Source organism: Bombina bombina, chromosome 4, assembly GCF_027579735.1.
Source record: "Bombina bombina isolate aBomBom1 chromosome 4, aBomBom1.pri, whole genome shotgun sequence".
NCBI lineage: Eukaryota > Metazoa > Chordata > Amphibia > Anura > Bombinatoridae > Bombina > Bombina bombina.
The window spans coordinates 253,686,531-253,707,649 of NC_069502.1; the positions used below are offsets into that span (position 1 = coordinate 253,686,531).

At 38.3% G+C, this 21,119-nt stretch overlaps 1 protein-coding gene across 2 annotated transcripts in view; it reads right to left on the bottom strand.

Annotated features, from left to right (window-relative positions):
- Positions 1-20,367, bottom strand: part of SEPTIN2 (septin 2) — a 126,269-nt gene extending 105,902 nt beyond the window's left edge. Inside the window, exons 1-4 of one of the 2 annotated variants that reach the window (XM_053709898.1) lie at positions 20,282-20,367; positions 4,624-4,651; positions 2,713-2,830; positions 1,480-1,566 (exon numbers count right to left, since the gene is read on the bottom strand). In XM_053709898.1, coding sequence (XP_053565873.1) covers positions 1,480-1,566; positions 2,713-2,830; positions 4,624-4,632 — 214 coding nt within the window. In that variant the 5' untranslated portion in view covers positions 4,633-4,651; positions 20,282-20,367. Of the gene's footprint in view, positions 1-1,479; positions 1,567-2,712; positions 2,831-4,623; positions 4,652-11,364; positions 11,452-20,281 lie in introns of those variants that run through there. The other variant, XM_053709897.1, reaches the window with a different exon arrangement.
- Positions 20,368-21,119: the final 752 nt, after the last annotated feature.

Here is a 21,119-nt window from a genome sequence, read left to right on the forward strand (position 1 = left end):
TTCTTTATAGTAGTGTCTATTACATGCAGTTATATGAAAATGAGTGTATACTGTCCCTTTAAGTAAGTTTTTAAAAAGGTGCATATTCATTTTTAATAGTAGTGTCTATTACACGCAGCTATATGAAAATTGGTGTATACATTAAAAAATAAAATTAAAAACACAAAATAAGAGACTCTATATAAGAGCATCAAAATTAAAGTTCAGGATTCAGACAGAGCATGTAATTTTTAAACAACTTTCCAGTTTACAGCTATCAAATTTGCATATTTCTCTTGGTATCCTAAGTTGAAGAGTAGGCTCAGGAGCAGAAATGCACTAATAGGAGCTAGATGAACACATATGGTTACACAATGATAAAAAGACATATATGCCAATCAATAACTAGCTGAAGTCAGTTCATTGCTGCTACTGCACCTACCTCAGTATGCTATTCAACAAAGGATATAAATGAACAAAGTAAATTTGATAGAAATAAATTGGAAGCTTGCTTAACATGTTGTATCGGAATCATAAGTAATTCTGACTTTACTGTCCCTTTAAGCACATAAAAATCATTCTAAAAATCAGCATTTTCAATGAAAATGGCACAGAGTTAATGTACAACTTCAAAAGTCAATTTATATCTTACTGGTAGAACAATCAAAAACATTTATATGAAACGTATAAATTCATCATTGGCAAATTAATCTGTACCTTTTTGGTTTTTTGAATTAGCTTTACGTAAATGTTTTGTTTTTCTTACTCCGCTTCTCCGGCAATATAAAGCATACCCTACTGCACCAGATTTTATCAAACTCGTGTAACATAAATAAAGTGCTTTTTCTGTTATAGGATTCTTTTTTTAAGGTCGACAAATTCTCCTATGGGTACTCCTCAGCTCTCCTTTCGAGAAGAGCATCTTCAAATTGTTGTTGTTTTTTTTTTTTTTTTTTATGCTTCTCCATAGGAGATGTAAAGATAAATTTCTCCAGTCAAATTAGTATCTGAGCCTTATTTATCATTGAAAATAAGCAAAATTCTCCATGCAAGTCATTTATAAATCAATAGAAATATTAGCGCTTCTTTTATATATTATTTTTATGCCCCAATAGATATTATTGCACTTTTTTATATATATTATTTGTGCGCCTTGTAGAGCCCTTTTTTTGTAACATTGCTTCTACAGCTAGTAGAGAATATATTTCTAATGCTGTTCTCCACAGTAGCTATGGAGAACTTTAATGCAGGAGAACTTTCAGTCCTCTATGGGCTCGATTTACCAAGCGACAGTGGGGTACATATACGCCCCTGTACGCAGCAGCTCATCCTCGGCGGGCAGAACTCTGTTGGCGGAATTCTGATAAATTTGTAACTAGTCGAATTAAAGAAGAGTACTATAGGAAATAGATGTTGCGTTACAAAATAAAATGCATCAGATAATGATGATTTACATAAGTAATTTTACTGTTGCTCCATTAACATAGTAAAAGTTTTTACCAGCTGCGCCAGGCACCACACGCTCAGGATAAAGATCCGTCAGGAAAAGACTGTTAATCAGAGTAGATTTCCCCAATCCGGATTCTCCTGCAAATAAGAATTTTGAAACAAAAATATGTTTTAGTCTAGTGTAAATTCAAAATGCACAAGCTCCAAACTAACCTTGCAATGCTAATGATATTTCAGGAGTCAAATCCCACTCTAATCAATAGAAAACAGTTATAAATAGGACAGGGTAGCTCTAATAAGCAAGGCAGATCTACCAATAGATAAACTGACAAAGCAGGACATGACAAAAATTACAGGAAGAAGAATAGTTTATTTTTAGCTCTCAGCTTTTAGATTATTTTAAACAAAATCTTAATGCAAACGCACTTCTCTAGCTCAGAGAAATATTTAAAGGGACAGTAAACTTAAAAAATAATGTTAAATAATTCTGCACTATATGACCCCTTTAAAAACCAAGAGATGTGAGAGATTTAACCCCCCCAAAAGGTATATACTTACCTTCCGCTCCTCGACAGCCTCTTATGATTTTTTCCCCCTCAAAAGTGCCTCACGGATGCGCTGTGTGGCTGCTTTACCTGGCACGTTGGCACTACATTTAGTTAAATGGCACGCAGTGATTTTACAGCGTGCCCATGACACACTTTTGGAAAAAAATCTCTCGATTTTGAAGGTGTCGCTAGGATTATGTTACATAATTCTGCACATGGTTTACTGTCCCTTTTAGCTAGCTAATTTAAAGAACATAAATGGGAAAAAGAAATTGGCCCAATGTATTACAACATTTTATTACACTGTTCATAGAACTGTGATTTAACACCTGCAAAGATGTTAAACATGTAGTTAAAATCAGTTCAGCAGCTAAGCCAATGATAAGAAGCATTTGTGTGTAGCCACAAATCACCTGCTAGCTTATAGTAGGGCACTGCTGTGCCTGTGATACACAAGTATGTATATCAACAAAGAATGCCAAAAGAACAAAGTACATTTGAAAAGTTTCTTAAAATTGCATGCTGTCTCATAATTTTGACTTTCATGTCCCTATAATATTTAAATATTTTCCAAAGTTTGATATATATCACTGATAGAATATGTGATAAATTGTCATAACCTGCCTTATTTGAAATTAGAGAACCAAGTGTTTATCACACTTTTAATAATGGACTACTTTATAATCAATCACACAAGACAAAACAATGCATTGCCAGTTACACTGTCCATCCTTACCCACAACCATGAGTGTGAATTCAAAGCCTTTCCTCACTGACTTCCGGTGCACTTGATTCGGGAGGTTAGCAAACCCAACATAGCCTGGAGTCTCGGGGTTTGAAAACTGAGGTTGTGGCTGGGAAAAAGGACCAAAGAATAATTCCATTTTGTATGCAAGGATGGTACATACCCTAGTAGTATTTTAGTTTCGCATTGGCATGTCACCTTTGATAAATTGACTTTAATAAGTGAAAAAACTGAATATATAAAATCTATAAATTTTTTCTTTAATGATTTAGATAGAGCATGAAATTTTAAGCAACTTTTCTAATTTACTCCTATTATCAATTTTTCTTCTCTCTCTTGCAATCTTTATTTTAAAAGCGGGAATGTAAATCTTAGCAGACAGCCCATTTAAGGTTCAGCACCATGGATAGCGCTTGCTTATTGGAGGCTTACATTTACCCCACCAATAAGCAAGCATAACCCAGGTTCTCAACCAAAAATGGACTGGCCCCTATGCATCACATTCCTGCTTTTTAAATAAAGATAGCAAGAGAACATAGAAAAATTGTTAATAGGAGTAAATTAGAAAGTTGCTTAAAATTGGATGCTCTATCTGAATCATGAAAGAAAAATTTTGGGGTTAGTGTCCCTTTAATACCCATTTAAAAGTGCATATTTTTTGGCCTTTACAAAATAATTTTTTTTTAAAAAATGATGTGCTTTATATCTCCTGTGAAATAGTTGTGAGAGTGTATCCGACTGTAGTGTATGCACTTTGGGTACAATTAAAAAAAAACATATTACTAATATTTCCTATTGTGTATATAAAAAGCAGCAAAAGATGTTTAAATGTAAAGCGGAAAAAAAAAAACAGGAATTATACAACAATGTACAACACAGTCCCCAGACTTACTGCTCACTGGCTTATGCAGAAAAAGTACGGTCATAAATTCAATCAATACACCAACCCCACATGCCAGGTTTTTTAGGGTCACACTTTATGCAGATCTTTCTTTTACTCCTCACACTCAGTCTTTGGTGACTTTATGCTGCTTCCACCATCTCCAAAATTCAACATTGCCTTACACAAGACACAACTAAGATTCTAATCCACTCTCTCATCCTTTGCCGCCTTGACTACTGTAACTTCATCCTCTATGGCTGCCATCTAGCTCATTTACAATCCATAAAGAATGCCTCTGTCAGGCTCATCTTCCTTACACGTTGCTCTTCATCTATCCCTTCAATGGCTTCCTCTAGCCCCAGAATTAAAACACAAAATTCTGACTCTAACATACAAGGCGCTCAGTTGCACTGTTTCCCCCTATATCTCAGACCTTGTCTCTAGACACTCTCCCTCCTGACCCATTCGCTCTGCTCATGACCTCCTCCTCTCCTGCTACCTCCTCACATTCCTGTCTACAGGACCTCTCCAGACTGACCCCCATTTTTGTGGAATTCTCTGCCTCGCTCCACAAGACTCTCCCCTAGTTTTGCAAGTTTCAAGTGCTCTCCAAAGACTCTAATGAACCTACATTAACCTTTTTTAACCTCAGTTCCTCTCCTCCTTTGCTATCCCCTTGAACCCTCTTAGCATGTAAGCCTATGAGCCCAGCTGCAGATTCACCTTCATAAGAGCCGACTACAACATTTCAACTCTCGGCAGGCAAATGTTGCCTTGCATCTCATGCCTATGTTTACAGAACTACGGAATCTGTTGGCGCTCTACAAATAACACACACTCAAAAAAAAAAAAAGGGGAGGAGCACTGTAATACATTTTTTTTTTTTTTAAGATAGAACATAAGACATTTTGGAGTACCTCGTCATTTAGGCAAATTTACACTTCTGTAATATACTATCCTATACATTTAAAAGACATTAGATGTAGCTTAGTAAATGCCGCTAGGACATTAACCCTTACCTTGGACATTTTGAAGCTGTGTAAACCCCTGTAAGAGAGAACCAAGATGTTATTATACAACCAGATAATAACATAGAGAGACGTATCGCAACCATGTTATCTCTACCTTCATTGCCTGTCATATCAGTTACTGACTGCTATAGACCAGCAGTTGACAAATACAGAACAAAAAATAGCCAGTTAGAGCACTAAAGAGAAGAGATTGGCAAGGTAACAAGTTACAGAATCTAAATAATTTCCAACAGAAGAGACATTCTTAACCAATTTCCAGAATCTGACAGACTCTGATATAGATGCATTCAGAATTAAAAACATTAAATAAATAGGATTTGAACAAAATAGCCCCCAGACCCATAATAAACACCTATACAAATCATGGTATGCTGCATCACTGAGATTTTTAAATTACACACAGTTTGTCCTAACTAGCATTTTCAGATTTGGGACAAAATGCTAGCTCCCTGTAGTGCAGTCACTCCTGAGCCTATCCAGGAATTTCTTTCAACAAAGGATATCAAGAAAACTAAGTACATGGAATGATAAAAGTAAATTGAAAAGCCTTTTAAAATTACATGTTCTGTTTGTATCATGAAAGTTAATTTAAAACCGTGAAAGCGATTTGCTACATAAATTGAAAGCCTATTACAAAGAACTAGGTATCACATGCAAAATCAAAGCAAGTCAGATTTTGTAAGCAAATTAAATATATATGATCTATACAGAACAACTGTAATATAAATGGTATCTCAATGAACAAACAGACATAGGTATATTACCTGAAACCTACCCCCACAAACACACTTACACTACCATGGGAGAAGGAAGAAAACATAATTTATGCTTACCTGATAAATTCCTTTCTTCTGTAGTGTGATCAGTCCACGGGTCATCATTACTTGTGGGATATTAACTGCTCCCCTACAGGAAGTGCAAGAGGATTCACCCAGCAGAGTTGCTATATAGCTCCTCCCCTCTACGTCACCTCCAGTCATTCGACCAAGGACCAACGAGAAAGGAGAAGCCAAGGGTGTAGTGGTGACTGGAGTATAATTTAAAAAATATTTACCTGCCTTAAAAAACAGGGCGGGCCGTGGACTGATCACACTACAGAAGAAAGGAATTTATCAGGTAAGCATAAATTATGTTTTCTTCTGTTAAGTGTGATCAGTCCACGGGTCATCATTACTTGTGGGATACCAATACCAAAGCAAAAGTACACGGATGACGGGAGGGATAGGCAGGCTCTTTATACAGAAGGAACCACTGCCTGAAGAACCTTTCTCCCAAAAATAGCCTCCGAGGAAGCAAAAGTGTCAAATTTGTAAAATTTGTAAAAAGTATGAAGCGAAGACCAAGTTGCAGCCTTGCAAATCTGTTCAACAGAGGCCTCATTCTTAAAGGCCCAAGTGGAAGCCACAGCTCTAGTGGAATGAGCTGTAATTCTTTCAGGAGGCTGCTGTCCAGCAGTCTCATAAGCTAAACGAATTATGCTACGAAGCCAAAAAGAGAGAGAGGTAGCAGAAGCTTTTTGACCTCTCCTCTGACCAGAGTAAACGACAAACAGGGAAGACGTTTGTCGAAAATCTTTAGTTGCCTGTAAATAAAATTTAAGGGCACGAACTACATCCAGATTGTGCAAAAGACGTTCCTTCCTCGAAGAAGGATTTGGGCACAAGGATGGAACAACAATCTCCTGATTGATATTCCTGTTAGTGACTACCTTAGGTAAGAACCCAGGCTTAGTACGCAGAACTACCTTATCCGAGTGAAAAATCAAATAAGGAGAATCACAATGTAAGGCTGATAACTCAGAGACTCTTCGAGCCGAGGAAATAGCCATTAAAAATAGAACTTTCCAAGATAACAACTTTATATCAATGGAATGAAGGGGTTCAAACGGAACACCCTGTAAAACGTTAAGAACAAGGTTTAAACTCCATGGTGGAGCCACAGCTTTAAACACAGGTTTAATCCTGGCCAAAGCCTGACAAAAAGCCTGAACGTCTGGAACTTCTGACAGACGCTTGTGTAACAGAATGGACAGAGCTGAGATCTGTCCCTTTAAGGAACTAGCGGATAACCCCTTTTCTAAACCTTCTTGTAGAAAAGACAATATCCTAGGAATCCTAACCTTACTCCAAGAGTAACCTTTGGATTCGCACCAATATAGGTATTTACGCCATATTTTATGGTAAATCTTTCTGGTGACAGGCTTCCTAGCCTGTATTAAGGTATCAATAACTGACTCAGAAAAACCACGCTTTGATAAGATCAAGCGTTCAATTTCCAAGCAGTCAGCTTCAGAGAAGTTAGATTTTGATGTTTGAAAGGACCCTGAATCAGAAGGTCCTGTTTCAGAGGTAACGACCAAGGTGGACAGAATGACATGTCCACCAGATCTGTATACCAAGTCCTGCGTGGCCATGCAGGCGCTATTAGAATCACTGATGCTTTCTCCTGTTTGATTCTGGCAATCAATCGAGGAAGCATCGGGAAAGGTGGAAACACATAAGCCATCCTGAAGGTCCATGGTGCTGTCAAGGCATCTATCAGGACCGCTCCCGGATCCCTGGATCTGGACCCGTAGCGCGGAAGCTTGGCGTTCTGTCGAGACGCCATGAGATCTATCTCTGGTTTGCCCCAACGTGGAAGTATTTGGGCAAAGACCTCTGGATGAAGTTCCCACTCCCCCGGATGAAAAGTCTGACGACTTAAGAAATCCGCCTCCCAGTTCTCCACTCCCGGGATGTGGATTGCAGACAGGTGGCAAGAGTGAGACTCTGCCCAGCGAATTATCTTCGATACTTCCATCATTGCTAGGGAGCTTCTTGTCCCTCCCTGATGGTTGATATAAGCTACAGTCGTGATGTTGTCCGACTGGAACCTGATGAACCCCCGAGTTGCTAACTGGGGCCAAGCCAGAAGAGCATTGAGGACTGCTCTCAATTCCAGAATGTTTATTGGAAGAAGACTCTCCTCCTGATTCCATAGTCCCTGAGCCTTCAGAGAATTCCAGACAGCGCCCCAACCTAGTAGGCTGGCGTCTGTTGTTACAATTGACCAGTCTGGCCTGCTGAATGGCATTCCCCTGGACAGATGTGGCCGATAAAGCCACCATAGAAGAGAATTTCTAGTCTCTTGAATGGAATGAAGGACACGGCATGCATTTTGAAGTTTTGTTAACCTGTCCTCTGTCAGGTAAATCTTCATTTCTACAGAATCTATCAGAGTCCCCAGGAAGGGAACTCTTGTGAGTGGAAAGAGAGAACTTTTCTCTTCGTTCACTTTCCATCCATGCGACCTTAGAAATGCCAGTACTATCTCTGTATGAGATTTGGCAGTTTGAAAGCTTGAAGCTTGTATCAGTATGTCGTCTAAGTACGGAGCTACTGAAATTCCTCGCGGTCTTAGTACCACCAGAAGAGTGCCCAGAACCTTTGTGAAGATTCTTGGAGCCGTAGCCAGTCCGAATGGAAGAGCTACAAACTGGTAATGCCTGTCTAAAAAGGCAAACCTTAGATACCGGTAATGACTTCTGTGAATCGGTATGTGAAGGTAAGCATCCTTTAAATCCACTGTGGTCAAGTACTGACCCTCTTGGATCATGGGCAAAATTGTTCGAATAGTTTCCATCTTGAACGATGGAACTCTTAGGAATTTGTTTAGGATCTTTAAATCCAAGATTGGCCTGAAGGTTCCCTCTTTTTGGGAACTACAAACAGATTTGAGTAAAACCCTTGTCCTTGTTCCAACCGCGGAACTGGATGGATCACTCCCATTAATAAAAGATCTTGTACGCAGCGTAGAAACGCTTCCTTCTTTGTTAGGTTTGTTGACAACCTTGACAGATGAAATCTCCCTCTTGGGGGAGAGGATTTGAAGTCCAGAAGGTATCCCTGAGATATGATCTCTAACGCCCAGGGATCCTGAACATCTCTTGCCCAAGCCTGGGCGAAGAGGGAAAGTCTGCCCCCCACTAGATCCGGTCCCGGATCGGGGGCCCTCAATTCATGCTGTCTTAGGGGCAGCAGCAGGTTTTCTGGCCTGTTTGCCCCTGTTCCAGGACTGGTTAGGTTTCCAGCCTTGTCTGTAGCGAGCAACAGCTCCTTCCTGTTTTGGTGCAGAGGAAGTTGATGCTGCTCCTGCTTTGAAATTACGAAAGGAACGAAAATTGGACTGTCTAGCCTTGGCTTTGGCCTTGTCCTGAGGCAGGGCATGACCTTTACCTCCTGTAATGTCATCAATAATCTCTTTCAAGCCGGGCCCGAATAAGGTCTGCCCTTTGAAAGGAATATTAAGCAATTTAGATTTAGACGTAACATCAGCTGACCAGGATTTTAGCCACAGAGCTCTGCGTGCCTGAATGGCGAATCCTGAATTTTTAGCCGCAAGTTTAGTTAAATGTACTACGGCATCTGAAATAAATGAATTAGCTAACTTAAGGAATTTAAGTTTGTGTGTGATGTCATCTAGTGTGGATGATTGAAGTGTCTCTTCCAGAGACTCAAACCAAAATGCTGCTGCAGCCGTGACAGGCGCAATACATGCAAGAGGTTGCAATATAAACCCTTGTTGAACAAACATTTTCTTAAGGTAACCCTCTAATTTTTTATCCATTGGATCTGAAAAAGCACAGCTATCCTCCACTGGGATAGTGGTACGCTTAGCTAAAGTAGAAACTGCTCCCTCCACCTTAGGGACCATTTGCCATAAGTCCCGTGTGGCGGCGTCTATTGGAAACATTTTTCTGAATATAGGAGGGGGTGAGAAAGGCACACCGGGTCTATCCCACTCCTTAGTAACAATGTCAGTAAGTCTCTTAGGTATAGGAAAAACGTCAGTACTCGTCGGTACCGCAAAATATTTATCCAACCTACACATTTTTTCTGGGATTGCAACTGTGTTACAATCATTCAGAGCCGCTAATACCTCCCCTAGTAACACACGGAGGTTCGCAAGCTTAAATTTAAAATTTGAAATGTCTGAGTCCAGTTTATTTGGATCAGAACCGTCACCCACAGAATGAAGCTCTCAGTCTTCACGTTCTGCAAACTGTGACGCAGTATCAGACATGGCCCTTGCATTATCAGCGCACTCTGTTCTCATCCCAGAGTGATCACGTTTACCTCTTAGTTCTGGTAGTTTAGCCAAAACTTCAGTCATAACAGTAGCCATATCTTGTAATGTGATTTGTAATGGCCGCCCAGATGCACTCGGCGCTACAATATCACGCACCTCCTGAGCGGGAGATGCAGGTACTGACACGTGAGGCGAGTTAGTCGGCATAACTCTCCCCTCGTTGTTTGGTGAAATATGTTCAATTTGTACAGATTGACTATTTTTTAAAGTAGCATCAATACATTTAGTACATAAATTTCTATTGGGCTCCACTTTGGCATTAACACATATAGCACAGAGATATTCCTTTGAATCAGACATGTTTAACACACTAGCAAATAAACAGCAACTTGGAAATACTTTTCAAAGTAATTTACAAATAATATGAAAACGAACTGTGCCTTTAAGAAGCACAGAAAATATTATAACAGATAAAATAATTAAGTTATAGCATCAATCTTTGTCAGAATATACAGTTTTAGCAAAGGATTGTTCCCCTCAGCAAATGATAACTAACCCAGGCAGCAGAAAAAAATACACAAATAAACGTTTTTTATATCACAGTCAATACAATCAGCACAGCTCTGCTGTGAATGATTACTTCCCTCAAAAAAGACTCTTGAGATCCCTGAACTCTGTAGAGATGAACCGGATCATGCAGGAAGAAAATGAACCTCTGACTGAGTTTTTCTGATGCATAGTGAAAGCACCAAAATGGCCCCTCCCCCACACACATAACAGTGAGAGGGATCAGTGAACTGCTCTAATTTAAATCAAAACTATTGCCAAGTGGAAAAAAAGTGCCCAAAACATTTTTTCACCCAGTACCTCAGAGAAAAAAACATTTTTACATGCCAGCAAAAAAACGTTTTACCTCAATAATTAATTGTCATTTAAAACCTATTGCAAGTCCCTGCAAAATAGGTTAAGTCTATGTATACAGTTTAAAAGCCAGAGAAGTACCATTTCCCAGAAAACTGAAGTGTAAAATATACATACATGACAGCCTGATATCAGCTACATCTACTGCATTCAAGGCTGAGTTTACATTATAACGGTATGGCAGGATTTTCTCATCAATTCCATGTCAGAAAATAATAAACTGCTACATACCTCTTTGCAGATTAATCTGCCTGCTGTCCCCTGATCTGAAGTTTACCTCTCCTCAGATGGCCGAGAAACAGCAATATGATCTTAACTACTACGGCTAAAATCATAGAAAAACTCAGGTAGATTCTTCTTCAAATTCTACCAGAGAAGGAATAACACACTCCGGTGCTATTATAAAATAACAAACTTTTGATTGAAGATATAAAAACTAAATATATCACCATAGTCCTCTCACACATCCTATCTAGTCGTTGGGTGCAAGAGAATGACTGGGGGTGACGTAGAGGGGAGGAGCTATATAGCAACTCTGCTGGGTGAATCCTCTTGCACTTCCTGTAGGGGAGCAGTTAATATCCCACAAGTAATGATGACCCGTGGACTGATCACACTTAACAGAAGAAATATCTGTCTTTTCTATGGTCACTAAACAGTAAAATGCTTGAGAGGGGACAGGTACACTCATCACAACCACATATACACTAATGTTCTACACAAACTGCTCTCCCTACCCACCCGCTTCCTCCAACCTCTCCAATACACGTTGGATTTAATGGTCTCGATTTATCAAGCACTTCTCCTTGTGACTGCAGGCTTGCACAAGAGAACCTGCAGTCAGGATTTATCAAGCAGCGGTCATTAGACTGCTGCTTCCCTACCCTGTTCTCCACCTCTTAGGTGGAGAGTTGCCATCTCGAATACGTCTCGTCAGTATAACGAGGTCACTCAAAGAATTTTAAAAAGGAAAAAAAAAAAAAAATCTTGAGAGTGGTTTTGCTCTCTATGCGAAGTTTGGGATGTGAAGGAGAGAGACACCTACATTGCAAAATAATGCTCAAAAACAGCCCCTAAATAATTGGCGAGATTTCTCTCCATGCCGGCAAGTTTTTTTTTTTTATCATCAGGCCCTTAAAGGTTAGGGAGGGAAAGCAGCTATAGACTGTTCCCTGTAGTCATTTAACACAAATACTTTACTAATGTACTAACATTCTTTATTGAAAAAAATATTACTGCAAAAAAGAAAAACTATGCTGTCAGCCACATTACTTAATAGTGAGTGGTATGCAAATCCTGTATGATCTTTTTCTCAATACATACACACATATGTGTGTGTGTGTGCGCGCGCGCATGTAGAAAAATGGACGTCTCCAAGAAAAGTGAGAGAGAACGGAGGAGAAAAATAAAATAAACAGGGTAGGGAAAACTAAATATGTCATGAGAAGAGAGGCTGGTCATCGGGGGGGGGGAAACAAATGGTGGTATGTGGCAGAATTAGATATCAGTGGTGAGTAATACATTTTTGAAGGAAGTGAATGATCTGACAGTCTTTACAAATTCCAATCAAGAAGCATAATTCTACATGGAGACAATGGACTGTGTACAAGGAACTAACTAGCAGCCAGCAACATTTTTCAGGAGCCAGGCACAACGAACACACATTACATTTTACCAATATATTTTTTTTTAGAAGCCATAGTTACATTTTAATATTCTTTATTCTCGGTCTCCCAGTTTTCCTTTGTATGCGAAAGATCCTATATGCAACACTATATATTTCACACAATGATATGTACCATTTAAATATTATCATATGACATAAAATAGTTTATTTTAGCGATTAGGTATTTTTCAGTTAACTCTGTCATATCAAAATATACATTGTTAAAAATATATATATATTTTTTTATTTAAATGCCACAAAGGGTGCTTATTGTTGTCTGACTCTTCAGTGCAACAGATCACAATGCATGAAATAAAGGGCACATACAAACCTGTGAATTTGCTGACAGTGTCTTGTCTACTAGTGATGTGTCCCAGTGATTGAGAGAGATAACTGAGAGGCCCCTTTGCTAGTGCTGAGAGGGCTCAAACATACTACACAGGAAGGAAATGAAGTGTGGGATCACTCACAGAGACACAGGCGAGGAGCCGTTTCCTGTGCATTTATAATCTCACAGACAGCAAGTGAACCAGAGCGCCTGCTCTCACAATGCAGAAGAGCTACCTCAGATGAGCATGCAGTCTTTTTTTTAAATAGCTAAATAAAATCAGCAGCCTAACTTCCCTTCCATTACAGCCAACCAAATGGTCTGGTCAGAAACCCTTAAAGGGACACTCAAGTCAAAATAAAATGTCATGATTCAGATAGAACAAGCAATTTTATTGAACTTTTTAATTTACTTACATTAACAAAATGTGCACAGTCCTTTTATATTTAAACTTTTTGAGTCACCAGCTCCTACTGAGCATGTGCAAGAATTTAAAGAATATACATATATGCATTTGTGATTGGCTGATGGCTGTCACATGATACAGGAGGAGCGGAAAAAGAAATAAAACTGTGAAATTTGTCATAAAAATAAAATTTAGACTAAGTGCTATTGCATTGTCTGTTTACCATGCATTTGTTGATTTTGCAAACCTATTGTATTTACTGGACCTTTAAAAAAAAAACTTAACACTAAAACATGTGGGTTTAAATCTACTGCCTATTTAAAAGTTAAAGTAGCAAATGTGATTTTTTTTAAAAAAAATATTTTTTTAACCGAAATACACAAACACCACTGATAAAAACAAGGAATGAGGCAGTGATTTATAAGCATTTAAAAAGGAACTGTAAAGTCAATAGAGCTGCATCTACTAATCAGCATAATAATCGATTATGAAAATAGTTGTCAACGAATCTCATAATCGATTAGTTGGTTTGCAATTAGTTGATCTGTGCACAGCACCAGCTGTTTTACTCCAATGAGCTCCTGCACATGGTATTGTGTTTTATGGTTATGCCCTTAGCCTAAAGGACGTCTACAGACATTTTACGTTTCACTTTTTTAGGACACTGTTTCTTTTTAAAGTGAATGTAAATTTTGATGCTCAAGTGCCCGTTTTTTAAAAATTCAATTAAAAACAGGGGCACTTTAATTCATCAAAATTTACATTTCATTCATTCATTTTTTTATTCTTTTTATTGAGGTACTAATGGCAGTAATACAAATAATATAAAAGTACACGACAACTTGCAATACTGTACAAGCAGGGAAATGTACAATCCAAACATTGTAACTCGTCAACTAATCCCATAAATAGTTAACAGTTTTAAATATCAGAATTAATACAAAATGCCTAGACAATTAGACACCTTCCATATGGAATCAAGAAGGCCATTTTTGGACCTACATTAATAGAATGTGTAGAGGAAGGTTTAATGAAGTAAGGAGACCACTTTTGGGTCTCATTATATGGACCTCAGATTTTATTTTTATATTCCTATAATATAGCCGTTAGGATAAACATCTTGAAAAAAGTATAGATGGCACCAAATAGCTTATAGACTGATTTGCTTGAGCAGCTTAATATCTAAGAGATATTGCATCGATACACATCTTCAACCAGGAATACATCACCTGCATTAAATATTAGAGGAGCTTTGTAGATGTTCAGATAAGGCATACTTATGAGTAGGACTCAGAGGGATCCGTTAAAACTTAATATAGGCAATTTTAATTACTGTAGGACTCAAAACCTCTAATAACTTGGGGGGGGGGGTGTTAACTTAAATACCCATCTCCGGGGTATAAGCCTGATAATATGGTCTTAGTTTTTTATGCAGCATGAACAACATAATATATAACTCTGAATATAACACAGGCATCATGTGGCATAGACATGTTGAGATAGATGACAGACATTTAATTTGCAGCCAACCTCCATCAGGGCCATGTGTAAGTAGTTTTGGTGAAAATACATCGCCACTTTTCATACTAGTTAGGGGTCACGTTAATATAGCACTCTGGCATTTTCACTGCCTACTCTTCCTAACATCTATTAAAGTTATAAAGACCCTGATATGGCTGTTATAGGGGTACAAACCGGGTCAGCTGGAACGTTCCTGAACCGGACCGGATTCTGCCCTACTAAAGGTGGTTATACAGGGATTCATAGCTAGCCCCCACATATATGTATAAACATTGACCACTAGCCCCAATTGCATAATATATCCTAAGGAACAAGTATATTGCTAAACAACTTATATTCATACGTTTGATTTACACAGACCCCTAGGGTTTCAGGTCTCTAGACCGTCATTATTAGGACAATAAGTAAAGCACATAGTAACTCAGTCTATTTCGTTAAAATGTCCTGTCCTGGGATCACAGGCCGTTATATGACCTTTCTTAGCACCTTATCCGATCCCTCTTCGTCGGATAGATGTCCCTGGGCTAACCTGTTTGTTGCGGCTGACAGTCCCCCAAAGAGGCAAAAAGTCCTTCATAAGGGTTGGAGAGCAGAAGATTGTTAGCCCAGATAAGCGACTTCCAATGTCCTGCAGACTGCAGAGGGCTTCTGACTGACTTTTGACAAGGCCTCTCCCGGTAAGAACTAGCGTGTGCGCAAGAGTCTGTAATAGCCCGTCTTGGATCTCCTGGGTGACTTTATCCTTCTCTATAGGAACCGTACAGATCGTTTGATGTTCCGGCTGCTCAATCTCTGTATTTTGTAGAATTGCCGTTATGTCCAAGCTCTCATTGTGGGGTGTATAGACCTCGGCCAACTCTGTGATTACAACAGCCTCAGGATTGTATCGGCCTGTTTCTTCAGCTTGTGTGCTGGCAAGACTGGAGCCGTTCACCCTCTGATCCCGTCGGTCTGCAACATAAAAAAAAACAGTGTCTCACAAGCTGGATCAGCTCCTTGTAGTGCGCATCAAGTATGTTGCAGATGCTTTCTTCTCCGGCCTTTACTTCTGACTCCATCTTGGTGGCTCTTGTGATAGAATCCCTGGCCATTGAAATAGTATCTCTAGTCAGGTTCAATATAGGGTATAGCACTGTGGTGCGAATCAGACTCTGGTTAAGACTAGCAAAAATGTTACAGCATAATAAGCTGTTCTACCCGGATAGCCGGGGGGGTTAGGTAAAGCCCGGTCTATTGTAAGGCAGCTACTGCCGACTATACCGTTCCAGTTCTTTAGGACTGAGAAACTGCAAACTAACGGTATCAACCCAAACTGTCTGTTATGTATGATCCGATAGTGGTATTTATGAGTATGGATGGCGTATCTTGTGTCCGATAAACAGTAGATTTATCGAGAGTTCTACTCAGCCTCTAAAAAAAGCAACCATCATGGCTGCCGCCCGGAAGCATCCCCCGTGAAATGTAAATTTTGATGAATTAAAGTGCCCGTTTTTAACAGAATTTTTAAAAACCGGGCACTTTAGCATCAAAGTTTACAACTACTCTTGTCGTATGTGCAACCCAGAAATAAAATAGGAGTCATTAATTGGATTGTTTATATAAAATCAGGTGATTTGGGACTATGCTTTGCAAGATATAGTGCCAAGCTTGTTATTTACACCTAGCCCTAGATTGATGGCATTTGTCATATGAATTGATGTCACTATTACCCATTTGCACCATTTTTAGCGCATCGCTTGCTATTGCTGATTATATGTACTCTATAGATAAATGTGTAAGGCTGTGTCCTTTTACTGATATATAGTCTAGCCGTTTTGCCTTTTTTTCCCCCTTCTATTTTTAATTAATTGGAATATGTACCAAATTCAACCTCTTTAAGTATGTATCTGTTATTTTAAGAGTGCACTAGATATTCTCCCCCCTAAACTTATAGATGGTTATTTACCAATGCATACAGATATTCAAGATATTTTTATGAGGCTTACTTTGTTGAGAGGCCCCTTGCATTAGTGGAGAGCTAACAAAGATAATAGTCCACCTTGGTGAAATTGGCAAAACCCTATTTATGCATCTCTGGCACCTCAACACCATCGGAGCGCCTCTTCTCTGCTGCAGGCAAAATACCTTGCAAAATAGCAAGCCAGCCTCAGCCAGGAGCATGTGATCATGTTGACATTTTTGCATTTCAATGCAAAGTTTCTGAAAGAGTGAATAACAGAATGTTATAAACAGTGGTAGTCTACCTTTTACTAGTTCTACAGCTTTTCAAACAGTTTGTTCTGCTGCTTAAAAAATTGGACCAACTGTTTTAATGTAAAGTTTTAGTTGGAAGTTTATATTTATAACACTCAGTATTTGGATTATATTTTAAATATAGGAAAAATGTATTTATTTTTTATCTGATTAGTCAATTAATCGAAAAAAAAAAATAATCGGCCGTTTAATCGATTATGAAAATAATCGTTACTTGCAGCCCTAAAAGTCAAAATTAAACATCCATGATTCAGACAGAGCATGCAATTTAAAATAACTTTTCAATTTATTTCTATCATTAAATTTGCTTTCTTCTCTTAGTATCTTTTGGTGAAGTGTAAAGTTAGGTAGGCTGATGGGCTCTGAGGAGTATGCATGTGTCTTTAGCAGCAGTGTTGGCAAATGCGTAACATGGCTATAAACAATGTTGCAGACACTGCTGCCAGCTGGCTAAAGACACATGCACACCAAGGATTACTCTTTAACAAAGGATACAAAGAGAAAGTAAATTGGAATGTTGTTAAAAATGTAAAAAGAGCAGCTAAATGGTTGTTGCGCACAGAGCACTTAGTCTGATGCGTTCACGTTGATCTTAATTTTAACTAAAGAAAAACAAGTGCATTTCATAAAACTTTTCCTATCTCCCAGTGGCACCAAGGAAAGATGGGAATTTATGCCAAGTAACATGTCCCTTTAAGGGACTCCGTTCATTCTCCCTGTAAAATGTTTAAGTAAAACAAAACATCAATACACTATACAATTACTTGTGTTGCCTGTTCTTGATCTACTTCATCTCTGAAAGGCTGGATTGGTTCGGTAATACTTGAAACTAAAAACTGAAATCTAAACACATTACAATATAGATTATTTATTTTGCAAAAAAAGAGCTCAGATTCTGTTCTTAACCTTTTAATGCCGTTATGCCGTTCTATTCCGTCATAATTACACTGGGCTTTAAAGCCGTCATGACGGAATAGAACGTCATAGCTAACGGCTGTCCTGAAGCCTTCTGTGCATCTAGGATTTGATCGCGGTCTGGAGGGCGTTACTAAAATTGTAGGGACGCCCCCCAGATGCAATCCAATAATTTAAATCTTGCGATCGGATGCACGATCGCATCGTTTCAATTTGTCTACATCGGAACAGTTGTTCCGATGTAGGCACTTTAACCCTGTCACAAAAGGGCTAAATATATACTACACAGTGATTACATGGTTACAAACGTTCCCCCTTCAGTATAACAGGCTCATTGCGCATGCGCTAAAGAAGGTTATGAGGAGGATCGATAAGTGACTGCTATTCCATGAAGATGATGATGTAGGTGATTACAAAATAGGGGAGGGGCCAAACGGACATTTTCAAACGGCAGCAGCGCAAACAGTAAGTGCTTTTACTTGCAAACGATAAAGATCACAAAATTGGGCTACATTTGTACACAATGATCGATTTACACTTTATATATATCACTTAGCAGAATTGTTAGGTTGACTGTTCCTTTAATTAAAGGGTCATAAAACAGGTTGAGATCTGTGCATATCCTGAAAGGGCTAATTAATTAAAAATAGTCTGCATAAAAACATTGTTTAAAAATTGCTGGCAAGTATTTTAAAATAATTTTTTAAAATAAGCAAAATTAAATAGCTAAGTTGCCTAGAGCAGCCAACTCCACCCCCTTATCAGTGTTTAGACACAGGCATTGTATTTCAACTGGAGTTCACAGCTTCTAGGCATGCTCCAGAAGATAATCCATATGTATTTTTGCATTCTTCCAAAATAACAATAGACATAGATACAGCCATAGAAGGAAATGTGTGGGGGGAGTTAGAGCTTTACAATTCAGAAACTAAAAAGAAAGGGTTAAAGGCTAATGAATGTTTCAAGTTTGAGTAATATTTGAGCGGTTTGCCCTAACCCTATTTTATTTATTTTATACCAAAAACCCTGTTACAGTTATTGCATAACTATCTATAAAGATCTCAGAAACACATTTACTGCATTCTAGCAAAGCCTCCTGTATTAGAAAGATCATGTGACAGAAAATAAACTGCTTGTAGCAAGATAACATGTGGTGATGGCAATTTTAAAGTGACCTATGTAACTATGCAGAGTGTGTGTGTGTGGTGTATATATATATCCATTTAATAAAGCAAGAGAGCACAAAATGGAATAGATTTTAATGCACTACTATGTATAAGTAAGATGTAAGGAATATTTGCTCATCAGACTTGTCAATTGATTTACGCGAGTCTCATGGAGGTTGTACTAGCCGTTCTCTCTGAACAGAATTAAAACTATATTGAATCTAGGAGGAAATGCATGTTGCACACAATTGATACAGCTAAGTTCCTCACTATGACAAAGCACATGGGGACAAGCCTATGCAAGCATAAAAAAATATTTGCAAGAGAACATTTGTTTTATATTCAAAATACCCACTTTCAGATGCAGCAAATGCACACACAAAAAATTCTGCACACAGTCATTTTCAACAATAACACTTGAGGTTATACATTGGTAATGTGTGTGAAACTGTCAAATACCAAATGCGGAAGGGACTATATGCAAATTAACCACACACATACACTGACTTAGGGATTCTTGCATACTGCTTAGCTAAGAATACCTGACACAATGTGACAGATACAATTCATTATTCTCGCAAGACTATCCCAATAACACTAAGGAGTGTTTTTCCCCCCTGTATGGCTACCAATTACCCAAATCTATTTGATTACATTGTACAATTGTGTGCTACTGTGCAGAATACACAGATTATATTATAATGTGGCTCGGGTTTATGTTTCAGTTTTCAAACCACTTTTTCTAAGAGTAATTATTATGACAATTTATATCAACTAGACCATTTGCACCAATACTTAAAATACTATTTTTGTAAAAAAACAAAAACAAAAAAAACAAAACAAAAGCAATATATTTTTTAATAGCTAAACGGCATAAAAAAATTCTAAGAATTGCAAAAGCTCTTTTTGTTATTAGACAAAACTGTTCTAAGAAAGAAACAGCCCAACTTCCTCACTGTTTGGTATGTGGAATGGGCCACCACCCTTTACCGACCCCTCACATCCTTTCCAGTCACTAAAGGCATGAACGACCACCCATTCCCTAAATAGTAAGGATAAATAATTGTGTGTTTGTATTATATATATATATATATATATATATACACACACATACACAGTTACACACAATATACCATATGTAAATGTACTATATATACACATTAATGTATATGCTTACATAAGGTATTGCAATAAATAGTGATGCATTACAAAAGCCCTATAAAAACCATTGCTGCTCCAGTAATCGTTATCTGCATCAGAATCAACAGACAAACGCGGACATTGCAATAAATACAAAAATATGGGCAAATGCAGACTACGTTCAAATCTGATTTCTCTAAACAATTAAAACAAATTGACATTTTACCCAAATATACCAATAACACACAAAACTACTTTCTCACCCTTTCGGTTTCCGGTCCCAAAAATTCCGCTGCTCATAAGTAGCAACCTGAGACAAACTCACATTGACACGCCTCTCTCAATAGACCACCAATCAGAAATCCGAGATCGGCCAGCTATACAACATTAGACCAATCAACGACCGAACAGAAGAAAAAAAAACCTCTAGCTCTAGTTCAGGAATGTCTGTGATATCCAATCAGCTGGACCTGATACATGAACAGCCGCTAAATCTTTAGAAGCCCAACCTCTTTGGGCGGATATGGAGATGCAGCTGTCTTTTAGGTGGTTGGAATTTGAATATTTTGTGCCCAAATTAAAGATGGCTGAATGATGTTTCTAGGAATATTTTAATCCAATAGTTGCTAGTGAGTACAACGAAATATCATCATTCATAACCTATCAATCTGCAATGCATTTGAAATAGGGGTTCTTATGTAAATGCACGTGTAAAATGGTGACTAGATTGTACTTTTTTTTTATATTGTTTGTGCTGACTTTCATTGTGATATGTGTACAGGATATATACACCGGTGAGTAGTTCCTCTCTAATTGCCCATCAAAGGGATAATATGGTAGTTCCTTTTGGTACACAAGTTCTCCCCTCTATACCTAGTCTAATATTGGGCATTTATCCCATCCTGTCATGACACGAATTATTAACAAACACATGTCATAGAGATTAATATTTTGGTACTATGGGCACGGGGTAAAGTTACTTTCTCCATTATTGTTTATCTTGTCTATATCACGGTTGAATGTCCCCATATGGTTTGGATTTATATTCCCTAGCTACTTATACTACAGATGTTAGATATCTTAGAACTCATAGTAGAGCTC